Raw genomic sequence first — 18925 nt, forward strand, 5'->3', positions numbered from 1 at the left:
TGTGCTGTTAAATAAAAAAGAAACCGGGGGTGGAGTGAGGGTGGGGGTAAAAGTTGGTAGGATCGAACCGGAAGCCCTGAGGCGAAGTTTGAAAATAAAATCGGCCAGCCAGAATGAGTTACTGAAAGATGTTTGAATTTATTTAAGTAAGAATCAAATTGACCGGTGCATGCACGCGACGTAAGCAATAGCTATTCAGCAAATGAGGTCAATGACCAGGTTTGTTTGTTATAAGCGAAGTAAAAAAGGAAAACCTTAAAACTTAAAGGGGGGTAATCAAAACATCGAAGAAAAAATATAAAAAAAAATAACGTAGGGCAAATGAACGATGTTAAATGTAAAAATCGAAAAAACAAAAAAAAAATGGCTTAAATAAGCCTATTTCGATATTAAAATTTAAAAAATCGGCGGGTACCCGGGTGTTTTTAGGTGTGTACTCTGGGGTGGATAAGCGAAATAAAAAAAAGAAAAAACAGGAAAACGAACGTTACGTGAAAAATGGCTTGAATAACACTGGTTCAATATTTAAATTTAAAAAATCGAGAAAAAAAAAAAGAAAGACATCTCACACCACGATTCGAACCCAAAACGTTTAGATAATGAACCAACACGCTAACCAACTGAGCTAATGCGACGTACATGAAATTTAGTCAGTTTTTCAAGTATTTAAAGTAAATCAGGTCATGACGTCATCTGATGCATGCGTAGAACCTGTCGTCGTCACGAGAGGACCATGTTTGTTGACCCCAAATCGTCGAAAATTGTCGATTTCGGGGTGAAAAAATGAATGTTTTTGGCCAATTTTTCGATATTTTTCGGGCGAAGGATAACGCTTCAATATGATACAGAGTTTGTGAATTTTTGTCATGTCTGTCAAAAGTTTTTAGCGGACACACATGCATACATACATACATACACACACACATTTTCGCTTTTATATATATAGATGAGAAAAAACATCACAATAAATATTTGATTAATTCTTGGTAATCTCCTTTTGGAAAAGAAAATTTGACAAAAAAAAAATATTTGCCCAACTAAAACTGTCTACCATTTATCAGAGATAAAAAAAAAAAAAAGTCTGACTTTATTTTTTTACATAACAGATATAATCCCATCCCAAATCTAAACGATTGAACTTCAAAAACAGAACAACGCTTCTGTAAATTACTCGCCATTCAAAAAACAAAAAACAAAAAAAAAATAGACTAATTGTTGGAGTTGGCAGCAGCATCATCATCATCATCACTATGATTATCACTATAATAAACATTTTAACGTCATTTATACATGTTAGGTGGCTTTTAGAAATTGACTTCCCTATCTGTGGTCTGGTCTGTATCTTTTCTTGCAAATCCATTCTCATCGTCTCACATGGCCTTTTTCCTGTTAACTAAACCTGTTACCACAACCGTTCTACATCTATCAACTCAAGAACTCTCATCCATTCTTTCAGCATGCCTATACCATCAAAATGTTAGATATTGGCAGGCAACCCCGGGAAGAAAAACATTCGATGAGTTGCACACACGTAAATGGATGCCATGATATTGTCCCATTGGCTACTGTACACTCTTTAACCCTTATCCTCGAGTGGCCTCTGGGCCTTGATAAATGGTGAATAATGCAGGACTATCCACCTTTGTCTAATGAAATGCATAATTTGACCCAGAGAGAGGATATCAGTCAAAGGATTGAAACAATAGAGAATAGGAAATATTAAACATTCCAATAGGAAAACAATGTTTATGTAAATAAATCGTCACTAAGAGAAAGCCGAGTAGTCGGAGAGAAGCGAGGCTGTCACATTTCTACACTGCCCCGACATGCAACACAACCACGCACCTTCGCTCGTGTCTTTCAGAAACGTCAAAACACCAGTAATAATTTTTAATCAAATGCTGATTTGTCTGTGTAAAATAAAAACAATATTTTTTTTTAGAGATCAGCTGTGTTGTGTTTTACTTGCTGTCAGTGTGTCTATATCTTAGACCAGTGAGAAAAGTAGATGTTAACAATTATGTAGACTGGACAACCGGCCGCAGTGAATATGTAACGAGTTTCTTATTCTGTACACCTTTCCCTAAAAAATATTGAAGCATAAAAACTTATACAAATGACCGGATTTGATGTGCATTAAAATAAAACATCCAAACCAAGCCTCATGAATAAATATTTGAAGATATAATGAACTTGAAGTATCCCAAAATGACAGGAGTTAACATTAAATAATCCGTAAAAACCATAAAACAAAACCCAGTTTGTTTACAACATGGTCAAATGTCCGCTCCACCAAAAAATAAAACCTGTTTAATATTTTTTTTACTAATTAACAGACACTTTAGCATTGTCCAGTCATAAAATTCTCTTAAATATTGTATTTTAGTTAATGCAGATTTTGTATTAATTATAGAGCCAATACTGTATTAATTATGATATTATACCCAATATATAGTAGTGATTTCAAAAGTTACAAAAAAAAAAAAGAATCAAGATCAAAATTTATATCTCTCCAGCCTTTTTCTTTGCATATCCATATGCATATAAAAACTTGAAAAAAATAACATTGTTTAACATATAAAATTGGAAAAGCAGCTACAGAGTTTTGAAAACTCTGTAGCTGCTTTTCCAATTTTGAACACTCTTCCGCTGTCTTCTCTTGAAAAAGGACTAATAGGTCTGAAATATATTGAGATTTATAACACCATTGAATACAACAGGAAAAAAAAATTTACTGTTGTTTAGAGTTAAAATTTGTGTGAAAAAGAAAAAACAAAAAAAAAAAAGAAATTTATTTCTTTTTGTTTTCATTTAATTTTACTCTATATAAAAAAAAAATCTCGCATTGTTCTTGGCTTTTAATTTTACCTTATTTTCTTCAACAATGCTTCAAGCAAACTACAATCTACTTATATATAAAGGTATATTTGCACATACATACAAGAGCGCTTTAAGTCAAGTTATGCCTGCCAAGTTCTTTATTTAAAAAAAAATTTTTTTTTTGCTTTGCAGTTATTTGTATCGGCTAAAGACCAAATCATTTTTTCCCCACATGGCCAAATCCCCTTTCTATCAAGTTTCATGTTTGTAGACCAAAAATTGAAAAGAGTTTGATAGAGATCGTTCCTCAGACAGGGTAATTTTTTTATATGTAGATGACTAATATTGCTACCTGACTTCATGCAGTTACCTCCCTTGCCTATCATTATAGCTATTCTGTGTATTCAAGTAAAATTTGCAATTCCCTTCAAAAGCAATTTTCATCAATAAATTTCTACTTTATCATTTTTCGTAATTTTTGGGGTATGTTACTAATTTCAACATGACAATTAAGTAGTTAATTTTGTTTTTAATTCTATTTTTTTTTAATTTAATTTAATCAGTTTTTCAATTTTCGATTTTCATTATTATCTCAAGCATCAGATGTCTACGTTGGTTTCAACATGTTCCATATTTTCAATCCAATCTGTGGCATCAGATCCACTTTAATGCTGGTGAAATTTGTGAATCAAAATGTGGTCAACAATAGTGATCACTAGGGATAGGACAACAGCATATTCTTTTGTTTGGACTCTTGAGTGTGTATCCATTCATATCTTATACGCTTTTATATAGAGTGATATGGTTCTCTGTTGATTAACTGTGTCGGATATATACTAGAGAGTCAAAGCAATGAAAAGAATATCCTGCTGTCATAGCTATCAATGTGACCAGGAGCTCTTCAATCACATTTTTATTTATTTATTTTGATATGGTTTTAATATTCTTGATCCTTCGAGATCTAGACATTGGTCCAGATAAAGAATTTCCACTTTCTTCTGATTTGATGGATGGTGTCATTCACTGTACATGGAGACAAACAACAAAACAAGATCCACAGTTGTAGTAGTATTTAGATATAAATCAGCAGTTTCGGTTGCTGCTGCTGCATTCAAAGTGAAGGGAGATTCTAAGAAGGTATGATTAACTTGTTTAAAAATAAATGCACATATGATGACAATGATAACGGAGTAAAAACAAAATTAGGGCATGTGATCAACCATGAAAAGAGATTGCTGTTGCATTATTTGTTCAAGTTAGAAAGTTGGGCTGTTTTATATTTGTTTCCATTTGTTTGTTTTTATTTTTCATTCGTTTTTTATTTTTCATTCGTTTTTTATTTTTCATTCGTTTTTTATTTTTCATTCGTTTTTTATTTTTCATTCGTTTTTTATTTTTCATTCGTTTTTTTTTTTCATTCGTTTTTTATTTTTCATTCGTTTTTTATTTTTCATTCGTTTTTTATTTTTCATTCGTTTTTTTTCATTCGTTTTTTTTCATTCGTTTTTTTTCATTCGTTTTTTTTCATTCGTTTTTTTTCATTCGTTTTTTTTCATTCGTTTTTTTTCATTCGTTTTTTTTCATTCGTTTTTTTTCATTCGTTTTTTATTTTTCATTCGTTCTCTTTTTTTTGTTTCTTTTCTTTCTAAATTTTCTTTTAATCTCTTTTTACAAATTTTCTTCGCTTCTGTTTTTTGTAATTTTCTTTCTTTTTTTTATTTTCTGTGCTTCTCTCTTTTAATCGATTAATTGTCCAAACACTAATATATTAATGATGGGACGATTCCAATATTTTTGCAGTTCTTTTAAAATTTCTTAATATATTGTAGAATTGTTTATTTTTTCAGTTTACCATAAAACCCAAGTACTGTATACATATATTTTCGCAAATATAAAAACTAGTACTTTTGAAGTAATATATAGATTTTAATTTCAAAATCAATAAATATTTATCATTTTATCTTTAGTATCAGCAATGGAAAATAAGGCATTAAACAAGATGAAACTAAAAAAAAAAAATTAAAGAATCATTTTGGCACTAATTTTTCCGATTCTGATACTCTGAAAAGTTATTTTTCCCAATCCTATTAATTGTCCCAACGTTAATATGTGTGTGTGTTGAGTCCTTATTTGTTCAGTTGGTCAGATAGAATATCTGTATTATATTTCGGGGGGAAATACCTTCGTCAGACGTGTGTCAAAGTATATAAATCTACATTCCTTTCGTTACATTTTTCCAACACCCAACCTCCTTTTATCTTTGAAATTGTACAAAACAAGTCAAAATTAGTTTTACGTGGGAAGAAAAGAACTGTATAGGTAACTATAACTATTGGTTTGGCATATCGGCGCATTTGGCGGGTTATTTAAAACTAAAAAAGCGGCAGTTACGCCATAAATCAGAAACCAATTTGAAAGGTGTCCAAATTAAATTGAATTGGTATGCAGGAAAAAAAAAAAATTTTTTTTCTGTACGGTAAATGTACAGTGTTTATGAATAAACTCACACAATAACATTATAAACATCACCATTTCAGAATGTTGGAAGTGATGTTCCTAGTTGAATGTACATCAACACATTAAGCTTACATAGGAATACACATAACATTTTTGTTGCCCCCCCCCTCCTCTCTCGACAAAAGGAGGGTGGACGTGTAAATTCACCCTTGTCCGTTCCTCCTTTCGTCTGTCCACACTTTTCTCAATAACTACGCCTTGAAATTCTTTTGAAATTTTGCACAAACATTAAACATGATATGAGTAAAAAAAAGTAACAGAACGGATTTTCCTGGAAAACTCTGGTTGCCTCCCTAACGGTACCTTTCGGGTTAAAATGGCTAAAAGTGACACTTTTGTGCTTATTAAATAAAATTGATGCCTTGTATTTTTATAAAACTTTCTGAAAAGTTGTAACTAACTGATTTCTATATAATTTTGTTTGTCTATACTTCGCGATAACTCTTGGGTGTGCCCCAGGGGCTCTTTTAGGGCTAATAAAAACACTCCATTTTTTGGACTATTTTACCATATTTGTCTAAAATTTCCTGTGCATGTCTATGTAGCAGTTTAGCATGGTGCTGAACTCAAATTTGAATATGTTAAGGCCTTGGGGACTTTTGGGGCTAAATGGGGGAAGGCAAATGGACTTGGTCATTTCTTTTTTTGCATCGTGCAAAACTCAAATTTACATGTTAGGGCCTAAAACTGCACTATTTATTTTCACCAGGATTTGATGTCCCCTGGGGACTTTGGAGGCTAAATGGGTGTGTGTGGGGGGGGGGGGCTGAACTTAGTAATTTCTTTTATGCCTCGTTCACTGTGCACTCGTGGGGGACCATGCGTGCTTCACTTGTTTTATATTATCAAAGTCACTGCTAACCATTCCTATGATATTGTCCCGTTGACTACTGTACACACATTAACTATTATCCTTGAGTGGCTTTCGAGCCTTGAGAAGTGGTGACTCCTTTGTAAAAAAAAAAAAAAAAAAAAATATTACAACCATTTGTTCAAAATACTGTAGATATATAATCAGCTCAATAGAAGAGGAATTAGGTTTTCCAGAGCTAAATTAGAGGAAGTAGGTTAAATCAAATTACTACAAAATCATTTACATATATTCCAAGAATTTAAAACAAAATAATTTTTTAGTTCGTTTTTAATTCTTGGAATATATGTAAATGATTTTGTATTAATTATGCTTCCTCCCTATTCTCTCTATCTCTCTCTCTCTGTGTATGTATATATATATATATATATATATATATATATATATATATATATATATATAGTAATGTAGTAATTAGTAATTTATAAAATATATATATATGGCGATTAAGCTACACTGAATATTCCGTGTTTAATCCACTCTAGGACTCTTCAGGCTTATGCGCGAATTCTGTGGTTGTTTGTCGTTTTTATATGCTCCTCTTCTATTGAGATTAGATATTATATATATATATATATATATATATAATCATGTAAAAGAACTTGCGACTTTGTTCCCTATGCACTCTGAAATGGTAGTGCTGATTTTTATGAAATTTCACACAAAGGTACTTTATGTACCTGACAGTGTTCTTAGACAGGTTATGTATCAAAATGTTTCCGATAAGTATCGATAATTGAAATAATCCAATGAAAGATGGAACAGGCGAATTTGACCTTACACAGCCTAACATCACAAGAGCATTTACTAAAAGGCCAAGCATAAAATCAACAGTAGGTTCTTTGAAATGACAGGGGCGTGTTTGAAATGAATGTTTCTGTTTATCTATATATTAATAGGCTAGCGTGTGTGTCACGCTTACATCCGAGTGACTGTCGTTTAATTGTTATGAACTCCATTTCTTGTTATAAATAATTTTACTAAGAATTCACATCAAATGGATATATATTTTTTATTTTGGAAATCATAACTTTATAATATATAAAAATCGATAGAACATTAACTATAATAATATATAAAAATCGATAGAAAATTAACTCTATAATAATATATACAAAATCTGCAAGAATTAAAACATCAAATTTAAATGTACTTTGCTGGGCGTTCGTGCTAGCTTAGATAAATACTTTTGCAGTTTTAACAAAAGAGCTACAAAAATATCAGAGCGTCTTCATTTACACTGAACATCTACAGAATGCCAACATCAATATATTGCATATGAATGAATCTCCTGCGGAATTTCCACAGGTTCCGCTAGTGCACAATTAAAGCATGATACTTGACTTTTTCATTTTAAACTTTAATGCAAGCCATTATATATCAAAAATAACTTTATAAAATAAACAGTAGGTTCTCTACAGTGCAATGTAGACTACAATATACAATGTATTGTGAACCAAGTCACTGTGAGGGGCATGTGGGCTTCTCGATGAACCCTGATGAGTCCCCAACTAAAGCAGGCAATCAATCAATTTGATTGAAAAATGGGCGATTTCATCGATTTCGATGACAATAAAAATATGGGAGTATAAAACATTTGTTGATCATCATTTATCATTGACCGGGCAACATCAGATCACTCTGCCTAGTGTATGTGTGTGTATATATCTCAAAAATAGAACAATAAAATTACAATTTTATGAATTTTTTTTAATAGTTATGCAAAATTACTCATTCAAATGATTGCCTTTGTGTCTTTCGTCTGTATTATATATATATACCTATTTACTATGCCTCCCCACGGGACAGAGTTAGACACCAAGGTCGTTTTTTAATGTGGAGAAAAGGTACAAAAATAAAAATTGTCTCAGTCATGAAGGACTTCTCCTCCAGCGAAAGAGAACAAGAAATAGAAGTGCAGCACCTGAAGAACAGATGGTGTTTATTTGCTCCCCCACTGAGCAAATTAGGCACAAGGCCGTTTTTAATGTGAGGTAAAAACCAGCTCCCCTAAAAGTAGGCAAAAAGGGGGCACTCTGGTTTCCAAAAATAATAATTGTCCCAGTATAGAGGGTTTCCCCTCCATTGACTGGTACAAACCATCTTAAGTGCAGCATCTGTCGGAACAGATGGTGTTTATTTGCTCCCCCACTGAGCAAATTAGGCACAAGGCCGTTTTTAATGTGAGGTAAAAACCAGCTCCCCTAAAAGTAGCCAAAAAGGGGGCACTCTGGTTACCAAAAATAATAATTGTCCCAGTATAGAGGGTTTCCCCTCCATTGACTGGTACAAATTATCTTAAGTGCAGCATCTGTCGGAACAGATGGTATTTATTTGCTCCCCCACTGAGCAAATTAGGCACAAGGCCGTTTTTAATGTGAGGTAAAAACCAGCTCCCCTAAAAGTAGCCAAAAAGGGGGCACTCTGGTTACCAAAAATAATAATTGTCCCAGTATAGAGGGTTTCCCCTCCATTGACTGGTACAAATTATCTTAAGTGCAGCATCTGCCGGAACAGATGGTGTTTATTTGCTCCCCCACTGAGCAAATTAGGCACAAGGCCGTTTTTAATGTGAGGTAAAAACCAGCTCCCCTTAAAGTAGGCAAAAAGGGGGCACTCTGGTTACCAAAAATAATAATTGTCCCAGTATAGAGGGTTTCCCCTCCATTGACTGGTACAAATTATCTTAAGTGCAGCATCTGTCGGAACAGATGGTATTTATTTGCTCCCCCACTGAGCAAATTAGGCACAAGGCCGTTTTTAATGTGAGGTAAAAACCAGCTCCCCTAAAAGTAGCCAAAAAGGGGGCACTCTGGTTACCAAAAATAATAATTGTCCCAGTATAGAGGGTTTCCCCTCCATTGACTGGTACAAATTATCTTAAGTGCAGCATCTGCCGGAACAGATGGTATTTATTTGCTCCCCCACCGAGCAAATTAGGCACAAGGCCGATTTTTAATGTGAGGAGTGAAGGGAGGGGGAAGGGAAAAAGGGGACCAACTCCCGAGAGGTGGGAAATGGGAGCTGGTTAAAGGTAAGGCATGTGGGGTTGCCCCCACATCTGGTCTTTGCTAGTCATAGCTTGCAGTATCTGCCGGAACAGATGGTATTTATTTGCTCCCCCACCGAGCAAATTAGGCACAAGGCCAATTTTTAATGTGAGGAGTGAAGGGAGGGGGAAGGGAAAGGGGGGACCAGCTCCCGAGAGGTGGGAAATGGGAGCTGGTTAAAGGTCAGGCATGTGGGGTTGCCCCCACATCTGGTCTTTGCTAGTCATAGCTAGTCATAGCTTGCAGTATCTGCCGGAACAGATGGTATTTATTTGCTCCCCCACTGAGCAAATTAGGCACAAGGCCGTTTTTAATGTGAGGTAAAAACCAGCTCCCCTAAAAGTAGGCAAAAAGGGGGCACTCTGGTTACCAAAAATAATAATTGTCCCAGTATAGAGGGTTTCCCCTCCATTGACTGGTACAAATCATCTTAAGTGCAGTATCTGCCGGAACAGATACTACACTTTGATCCCGGCCCGAAGGCCATATATATATATATATATATATATATATATATATATATATATATATGAGAGAGAGAGAGAGAGTATTTCAAAATATTGTATTATTGATTTTAAATAACTGTAAACCGTTTTAATGTTGATATAAGTATGAAAATTAAAAAAAAAAAAAAAATTAACAAAAAACTTCAGCTTATCCATTTAGCTAATCTCTGAGTCTGAAAAAATTTCAATCCTGTTAAGCCCCTGCTCCTAATGTTTTTCTTATTATTGTGATTCCAAAACGAAACTATTTTCTAAACGCAACAGCTATTTTAAATTTCTTTATTTTTTTAACAATAAGTTTCTTTATTTTTTTCTTTAGAATTTCTTTTGCGGCTTGCTATCAAACACATCTTGGTCACATAAGTGAAAGGGTTCTTGGTGTCTAAGTCTCTATGCACACATAAAAAGGAGTCCTCAGTGGCTTAGCCCAGAGTGCACACCTATTAAAAGGGTTCTTGAAATCTTAACATCCTCGTAGGGCAGAGTTATAGTATTATATAAAAGTTAACCAAAAGTTACTTATAAACTTTATATATATATATATATATATATATATATATATATATATATTCCCCAGCCAAACAACGTTGCAGCCCACAAGAGCCATGACGGTCAACGAACCGGAAGTCCAAGACTCGAGTTTCACCCTCAAACTCGGGATTCGAAACCCGAGCCACTTGCATGCGAGGCAAGCACTCTACCAACAGAGCAAACGCCTCACACACAAGAATTTCTATTAACTCCAACACAGATCAGTTTGGCTGTGGAGTTTATTATATATAATATCTCACATTCTGAAAATCATATATATATATATATATATATATATATATATATATATATATATATATATATAACTTTATAAGAATTTCGTTTTTTATTTAAAGTAATGTTATCAAGAAATGATTAAACTAGAATAAAACCTAAAATGCAGGAAAAGTCAAATTAGAAAAATGTCTTATCTAAGCAAGGACAGTAAATTGTAGCCTACTGAAGATAATACGAGTTAAAAAAATAAATGTCTTTTATTTTACTGTTTTATCATGAAAGGACAAGTTGTTGCACGTGTGTGTGTGTGTGTGTGTGTGTATATATATATATATATATATATATATATATATATAATATTCTAAACAAAACTGAAACATTATGCCCCCCTCGCTCCAATCTCACAGTTGATTGTATTGTGTACACAGATGAAGAACATTAACGTCATAGCATTGTCTTAAAACAATTCTAAAATAAAGTCATTAAAAAACATTGCTTCAATTGGGAAGCAAGCCAAGGTCGAAATATGAGCCATTGTGACGAAGTTTTTTTTTTTTTTGTTTTGTTTTTTTTAATATAAGTTTAGAGGACAAAAAGAAATGTGTCTGCATGTGTGAGAGACAGCAAGAGAAAGAAAAAGATGGTATAAACAAACAAGAACAAACTTGATTTTTTTTTTTTCATTTAAATTTCAAAGCATTTTTAAATATTTGTATTTCACCAAATTTATTTTATTGATTTTGTTCTTTTAGTCAAATAAAGTGAAAAATAAAAATCATTTTAATGTGCCAAATAAACACATTTATGCTCATTTCATAGATTTTTGCAACAACATTAAAACTATCTGCGAATAAGATTTGTTGCCAGCAAGAAACATTACATTCGAATTTGTTTTGCAAATAGTTTGTTCTATAACCCTAAAACATTTTTTAGTTAAATTTTGTATTTAAGTTAAAAAAGGATTAAAAAATAACTATTTACTTACAAGAATAAGAGTTATCCCCCCTCAAATGATTTTTTTTTTTTTTTCTTTAGGCTAGCCTGGGTGCCCGGCGTTGCTCAGGCGTTTGGAGGTGTGTGTTGAGCAAAAATAAATAAATAAATAAAAAGAAGTGATAGTAGGCAGGCAGGCAGGCAGATTTGAACCCATACCGCGAAGGTGGAAAAGATTGTGGGGGGGGGGGACGTCTTTGTCATTACATCCATTGCCAGACCGGAAGTGGGGAAGGTTTAAATTAAGGCTAGTCAATCGAAAAAAGGGGATGAATTTTGATAATATCGGCGAAAAAAACCCAACCCAGAAAAGTAGAAAAGTACCCAGTTGAGGGTGAAGGTATTAATCCTCACACGCACACACATTCTCACTTTTCTAGATATATAGATAATATATTACACAGAATGCTTCAAGCAAGGTACATCACCATCTTATTTTTTTTTTTTCCTGAATAGTTTATTAATTTGTATTTGTGTGTCAATTTAATGAAATATCATTCTTGCTTGGAGAGAATAGAGATAATTTTTTCTGATGGTTTCTACCTAATCCTTTGTAGGGGGAAAGTAATTTGGAAGCATCCAGCAGAAATTGTTGAATGAGTGCTTCAGAATTTTCTCCTTCCTGCAATCAGCGGGATTATTGACTTTCTACTTGGCTGATTGCACTCTTATGTCCACTCCACCACCTCCACCCCAAATTATCGGACACTAAATCAACCAAATTCTAATGATTGGTAGGATTGCTTTTTTTATGTACTAGCAGGGCTACCTGGTGCTAAAGTGTAACATCTATTATATAAATCTCGCCTCTCTGTTTAAATGTATGTATGTCTATTTATTTGCCTAAAACTTTCGACAGAGGCAACGGATTTTCACGAGATTGGTATTGTTTTGAAGCTCGACCCTTCGGATAACAAATATTGAAAAATTGGCTAAAAACATTAAGTCTCTCGCCCTCAACTGGACACTTTTCTACAAGTTTTTTTTTCCGATATTTTCGAAAATCATACAGTGTTTGCCTATATATTTGAAAAAGGCATATGACGGCAAGGTCTCTGGTGAATAAGTTTGGGAAAATGAGTTCAGACTAAAAAAAACATACAAAATAATGTTAGAAACTCAATATATGTCAATATTATCTACTACGAGAAGTTTAGAACACAAACCCTTGTGGTTAGAAAAAAACTCCTCATCGGTTATAAAAACGTTGGAACAAACCAATGTAGTGTATAAATTCTAATGCTCTATGGGAGAATGTAACTCCGAAAATAATACATACATTGGGCATACAACGACAACAATTTCCCGGCGAATAACCATGCATCAAAATAATACTAGTTCTAAAAGAACATAACTGTCCCCCTCCCTCCAATGTTAGAAAGGTCCTTGTTGACAACATAAAAAATTATACAGCATAAAAAAGTATACAATATAAAAAAATAATATTAAAAATTCTTTAAGCGTCATATATTAGAACCCTTCAACCCACTATGAATGATATAGCATTCGAGAAAAGCAGTAACGTTCTAAAATGTCTTGCGTAGTTCGTAGTGGACAGGGAAATCTTGAGAGTGTGTTCCGGGCAAGGAGCCCGACGAGATAGATAGCATTAAATGCAATAACATATGAAAGTGAAAACTCGTTAGTGAGGGTTGAGGACATGCGTTGCATGGAGAGAAATGATAAGAATGATATGATTGGTGTATAGTGTGAGACTTAAAAAAAAAATGGTGTAGATCTGATGACCCCAGAAGATTTAATTTGGACAGTATTGGGAAAAGTGTATAGAACAGGATATTTTGTTTGGTCACATATGAAAAGAATGAATGCTGTAGATGTCCAACCAACATGACCGCAGCCGAGATTGAACTCATTACTCGAGTTTGTAGTGTAATTCAAATCTTGTCAGTAGCTGAATACTTGATGCTTTGCCAAGGCTATCATGGGTATTTTTTTTTATCGTGACGCCATCACTAGACGAGGTGCCTACCACGGCTTAAGATAGTCCCATTGAGAGAAGGATAAAACCATGCCAGTTTCTCTACCTGGTATTTTACCTTGCGGTACATACAGTGCCTCATCTTCCCAAATGGTCACCTATCTGGTACTGACCAGACTCAACGTTGCTTAACTTTGGTGATCTGGCAAGAACCGGTGTGTCAACGTGATTGTGCTGTATAAGATGTAGATGTAGTCACACACACACACACACACACACACACACACACACACACACACACACACACACACACACACACACACAGCCTCCTAAATATCCATAAGCTTAATAAACCAAACCAAATCCCCAATTCTATTGATTGCAACGATAAGGGTTACAGAGTCAGCAAGACAACACCGTAATGATAAGAAGTGATGGAAATTGGGTGGAATTTGATCAAGAGAATGGCTCAACAAAAACTTGTTTACATTGGATTCAAGAATGATTATGTTGTAGTCAGCTGGCAAGAAGCCCTGCATTATAGGGTTCCACAGGTGGCAGTTCTAGGATAAAAAAAACTTTTGCTTGTAGTATTTGTGTTTACTTTTAGTCACAGATATATTTAAATATGGGAAATTATTGATAGTGGTTGTAGCTAGATGAGTGTTCATTGTAAATGTTTTTCGCGCTTATACTAAAAAAAAAAAAAAATCCAGTATCATAAGCCCAATAAACCGAAACAAAATACTATATTTTATCAACTGCAAACGAAATATGCATATAAAATGCACAAGATATTAAATGAAATGCTGTGGCGACAAGATGTATGAAAAAGACAAAAGGAAAAACGAATTAAACGTAATAAATTATCGAAAATGAAATTTACGGGTTTCCTTTGAGTAGACTTTTCTTTAAGATATTCAATTATCTGAATTAAAAAGGTAAATTTTGTTTTTAATGACTTTCTTTTCCCGTGTTTGATTTTTTTTTTTTTTTTTTTTTTTTTACACAAGATATCTGAAAGAAATTAATCTGCAAATGATTTCTATACGAAATAGACTCTATTTTAAAATGTCAAAATCCAAAGAAATCGGCATCCTACAACAGTTTTTGAACGGTTCGATTCTGTTGCTGACATTGTTCTGGTTTATTCTAGAATTGAGTTGTTACAGGAGTGACCACGTGAGGTTACTAACACCCATCTGTAAGTGCTGCTGCAGAACTGATTAGATTCGAACCTGGCACACCCACGGCCGTCAGTTCGTGTTCGTATCTGCTTCACCACAACCACCTTCCATCTTTTCTGATTAAAACATTTTTATAATTAATTAGCAGATTACTCAGTATTTTCCCGTATTAAACGCAATGTAAAATTCCTTTTAAAAATAATGAAGTAAAAAAAAAAAAAAAAAAAAAAAAAAAATTTAAAAACAGTAAGAAATTGAGACATGTGCATCCGAGTATTATGTTTGTTTTTTTCTAAACAGTTCACACCTAAAGACAGTGAGTCAAATACAATAACCATTAGGCAAGCTTGACACGATTTTTAAAGTGTTTTAAAACCTACTTATTTTTAACATAATGAAGCTGTCATGTGAATGATTCATGCATGTGCAGTCATGAAACCGTTAACAGGTAAAAATCTGATGACCCCCCCCCCAAGTAACAATTTTTCAATTTTGATCCCTTTAGCAGCCCTTTTTTTTCTGGATGAAAACAAATTAAAAAGTTTTCCACATATCTGAATACCCTACATAGCAAATTTCAAGTCTGTAGATCAAAAATTTGTTAAGTATATAGGTTGAGAGTTGCCCACACGCATATATTCTCACTTTTATTAGGTTGGTGCAAAAATGTCATTTTTTGACGTTCAACATCATGTCAAAAAGACATTTATATATATATATATATATATATATATATATATATATAATGTTCAGTCCTGAGTAAAATACCCTTTATCTTGAATTATTTACAGGAATAAATTATTTCTTTTCATTATTTTAAAAACTGTCAACAGTTATTCAAATTATTTGTAAAAAGAAAAAAGACTTTGATATTCTTTTGTTATCAGTCACACACACACATCTAATATGTAAAGTTAAGTCGGTCTCTTCCTTAATTGTTATCATCAATAGCTTTCTACAAAATCAATATTTGATTTTAATTAATCAGTTCTTTTAGTGGTGTTGGAGCATTATTGTTTAGACAATTTAAATATAATTTAATTTCTTTCAGAAAATACTTTAAACAGATCTGAATTATTTTTATGCAGACAATATCTTTGTTTCTGATATTTCGAGGTAGGGATTCATTATTTGTATTTTGAATTCTTCGGACTACTGTTCACATCTTGAGTGTTATTTTCACAACATTTTGGTTGATGTAACCTCTGACCTTCTTCAGGTATAGTTTGTCGAATCCAGAAACCTGCATGGAATTTTAAACGGAAGTCTGTTTAATCCATGGGAGTAGCATGCTCTCATTCCATCAGCCACGACTGGGTAGAAAGTTTAAGTAAATCACAATTGTATTTTGAGTGTTGCCCACATTGAGGATTGAACCTTTAACCTTCAGAAAAGTGTGTTTTTTTTGTTTTTTTTTTACAACCAAATTTTACCAAGTATTTTATCCACTATACCACGGGTCTGTAAGATTCCCAAGTCTGATAGAAAAATTCCTGAGTTCAATAAGATACACCTGAAAAAAGTCGGAGATTACATTGACGGATGTCGCGAAAATAGCACTCAAGATAAGAACAGTACTCCAAAGAATGGAAATAATTCAAACTACCGGCATAAAAAAAGATATGGGGGAGGGGTTGTAATTATGCATTTATCTTTGTTTTGCAAAGGAAAACAAAAACATAAAAAATATAAAGGGAATAATTTTGTTGATTTAAAACATCAGACTATGACTGGTTACTCGTCCCGTAACTTGTGCGAGATATTCTCTCAAGTCGGTTTTACCCCTTGGCAGAATGAAAGAAAACAATCAGAAATCACAACAGGCTCACTTTAAACTTCAACATAAATTTTATTCAAGTAAAAAGATCGAAATTGCAAAAGATGTGTCATCTTTAACTATCTGCCGAGCAGGGCTGGTAACACCTGAAAAGGGTAGTAGTTCATGGTTTATCTTCGCGTTTGCAGGATTCAAGACTTCACGCTGTTCGAAGAATAGTTGCAACAAGTCGATGAGTTAAGTGATGCCTTCCAAGGATGAATGCTGTGAGTCCGGTAGTCATCATGGAGTTCAATGTAAATAACTGCCCAAATGGCGGACAAAGGACAGGTCAAAATGTAAACCTTAATTTCGTCTCTGAGAGACATTCTATAAGTCATCATGAAAGTCGGTCAATCCACAGAGCACAACAGATGTCCGATGAATATAATATTTCGCCCAACATAAGGACATTGGTGTTTGCAAATAACATTTCACCCCATATTAGGGCACTAATACGTCTCATTGAGACAATGGGTTTTAAGGCTACAAGCCTCAAGTGAGTTTTCGTACGTCCATTTCGATCTGTTGTCTTTGTGAAAACTGGCAGGCTGAAAAGATAAATTTAGCACCAAGAATACCCTTGGCAGTTAGTAAGAACAATCAATCTGATAGGTTCAAACAAAATCGTAGGCGGTCGAACCGACCAATGAGAAGCCTGCTTATTTTAAAAAAAAAATTTTTTTTTTACACAGGCATCACCATATTATCAAGATCAAGAGGCCACTCAAGGATAAGGGTGTACAGTAGAAATTGGACAATATAGTAATCATTAGTAATGAAAATTCGGTAAATTTGATAACTTATATGGAACGGCTCATCAAGAACTTATTTATGTTAGACTTGAACACAGCCATATTGTAGTCAGCCGGAAAGCAGGAAAACAGAAGACAATTCCACAGGCGTACAGTTCTAAGAAAGAAGCTTTGTTCCTGGAATCTACGTTTAGGTTTAGGCACAGATAAAGAGTGGGGGAAATTATTGATAGTGTTTTCAGCTAGACGGGTGTTTCTTGTGAAAGTTAGGCGAGGGGGGGACCATAGACTGAAGCTCAGTCGAACACTTTCCATGAAAATAACGATACATCAGAGACAAATTCGCAGCATCTCTTCTGTGAGATAGAGGTTGCAGGGAAGAGAAAAGGACATTTCCTATGAGGCTACGAAGTCTATTTTGAACTCTATCAAGGCAGGACAAGTCCTTTCTAGCAGCTCCTGCAGAATTTCTTACACTCGCCACTATTGTAGTTCACTTGTTGTGGGCGAGTGCCTCGGTGACATCGAAGCATTTACCTGTCCAATCAAGTTCGTTGTTGACTCACTTCTATCTGTCTGTCTTCTTTCCCCTGAACTGTTCCTTGTAGGATGGTCTTTGCAAGTCCTTAACACTTGTTGAATGACCTTTTTGCATACTCTATTCTTTGTGCTCTGACAAACATCAGATTTTCTTTTTTAAATACTTTATATCTCAAGACATAAAGTAATGTTTATCTGGTTATCTATTTGTATGTAAACGTTTAACAGGCAGCAAAAAAGGGTGTGCAAATTCATACCTCTGATGTTTGTAAAAGTTTAACAATATATCTATTAAACCTCACCGAATTTCGGTTACTTTGGAATATTTTAAAGGTATTTCAGTTTGCATTTTCTTTTTATTCATTTTTTTTTATGGAAATCACTCCAGACAAGACATATAGCCACTTGATATAAGAAGCTAGAATAAAAATACTACATGGTTAAAAACGAGCCAACAATAAATGTTTGACCCAGAAAACAGCAATTCTTTCCCCTTTGTCAGAACCATCACTCATGAAATGTAAGGACACAATATGGGAATTAAACTTGACCCATGGTCATTAGAAACAATTTGAATAAGATTCTCTGAATTTCAATTTCTTAAGACCCCTTAAGCTTAAGCTTTTAATTTTAGATATTTTCTTGAATGAAAATCATGTAATGGATTTTGATCAAAAGGTTTACTAGCGTAAATTGTGAAGAAACGGAAATGGTGCCAAACTGTTCTTTTCGGGTGAATTATTTTCACTTGCTCTGGGATGGGCTTTCTTTTTTTGGTAATATTAGATGTATAAATCTAATATTACCAAAATAATTAATAAGTTTTAATTTATAACAACTGTTTTTGCTTTGTATCTTTAATTGCAGAAATTTGGCTCATGATCCCGAATGTAAACCTTATCTTCCTTTGGATGCGGAGAGCAATGATCTCTATAACAAAATGGCAGATGGAATTTTACTTTGGTAAGTTTTTTTTCCTTTTCATATCGGTTGTCTGTTTTTTTTTATTTTGTTTTTGTTTTTTTTTATCAGTATTGTTTTTTGGGTTTTTTTAAATCTAGTTGAAAATGTTTACAAATTTTATCTATTATGAATTATGAAAGTATTTTTGGTACTCTTGCATAATTTGACCCGAATTCTCATGATTTCCCGTCAAGCCCGGA

General features: G+C 33.7%; 1 protein-coding gene across 1 annotated transcript in view; it reads left to right on the forward strand.

Moving 5' to 3' along the window:
* LOC145256447 (plastin-1-like) overlaps window positions 1–18925 on the forward strand; it is a 158745-nt gene that overhangs the window by 106311 nt on the left and 33509 nt on the right. Inside the window, exon 4 of the mRNA XM_080115375.1 lies at window positions 18630–18725. Coding sequence (XP_079971501.1) covers window positions 18630–18725 — 96 coding nt within the window. The remainder of the gene's footprint in view (window positions 1–18629; window positions 18726–18925) is intronic.

Source organism: Euprymna scolopes, chromosome 32 (assembly GCF_053919585.1).
Source record: "Euprymna scolopes isolate OS-2025 chromosome 32, ASM5391958v1, whole genome shotgun sequence".
In the NCBI taxonomy this organism is placed as follows: Eukaryota; Metazoa; Mollusca; class Cephalopoda; order Sepiida; family Sepiolidae; genus Euprymna; species Euprymna scolopes.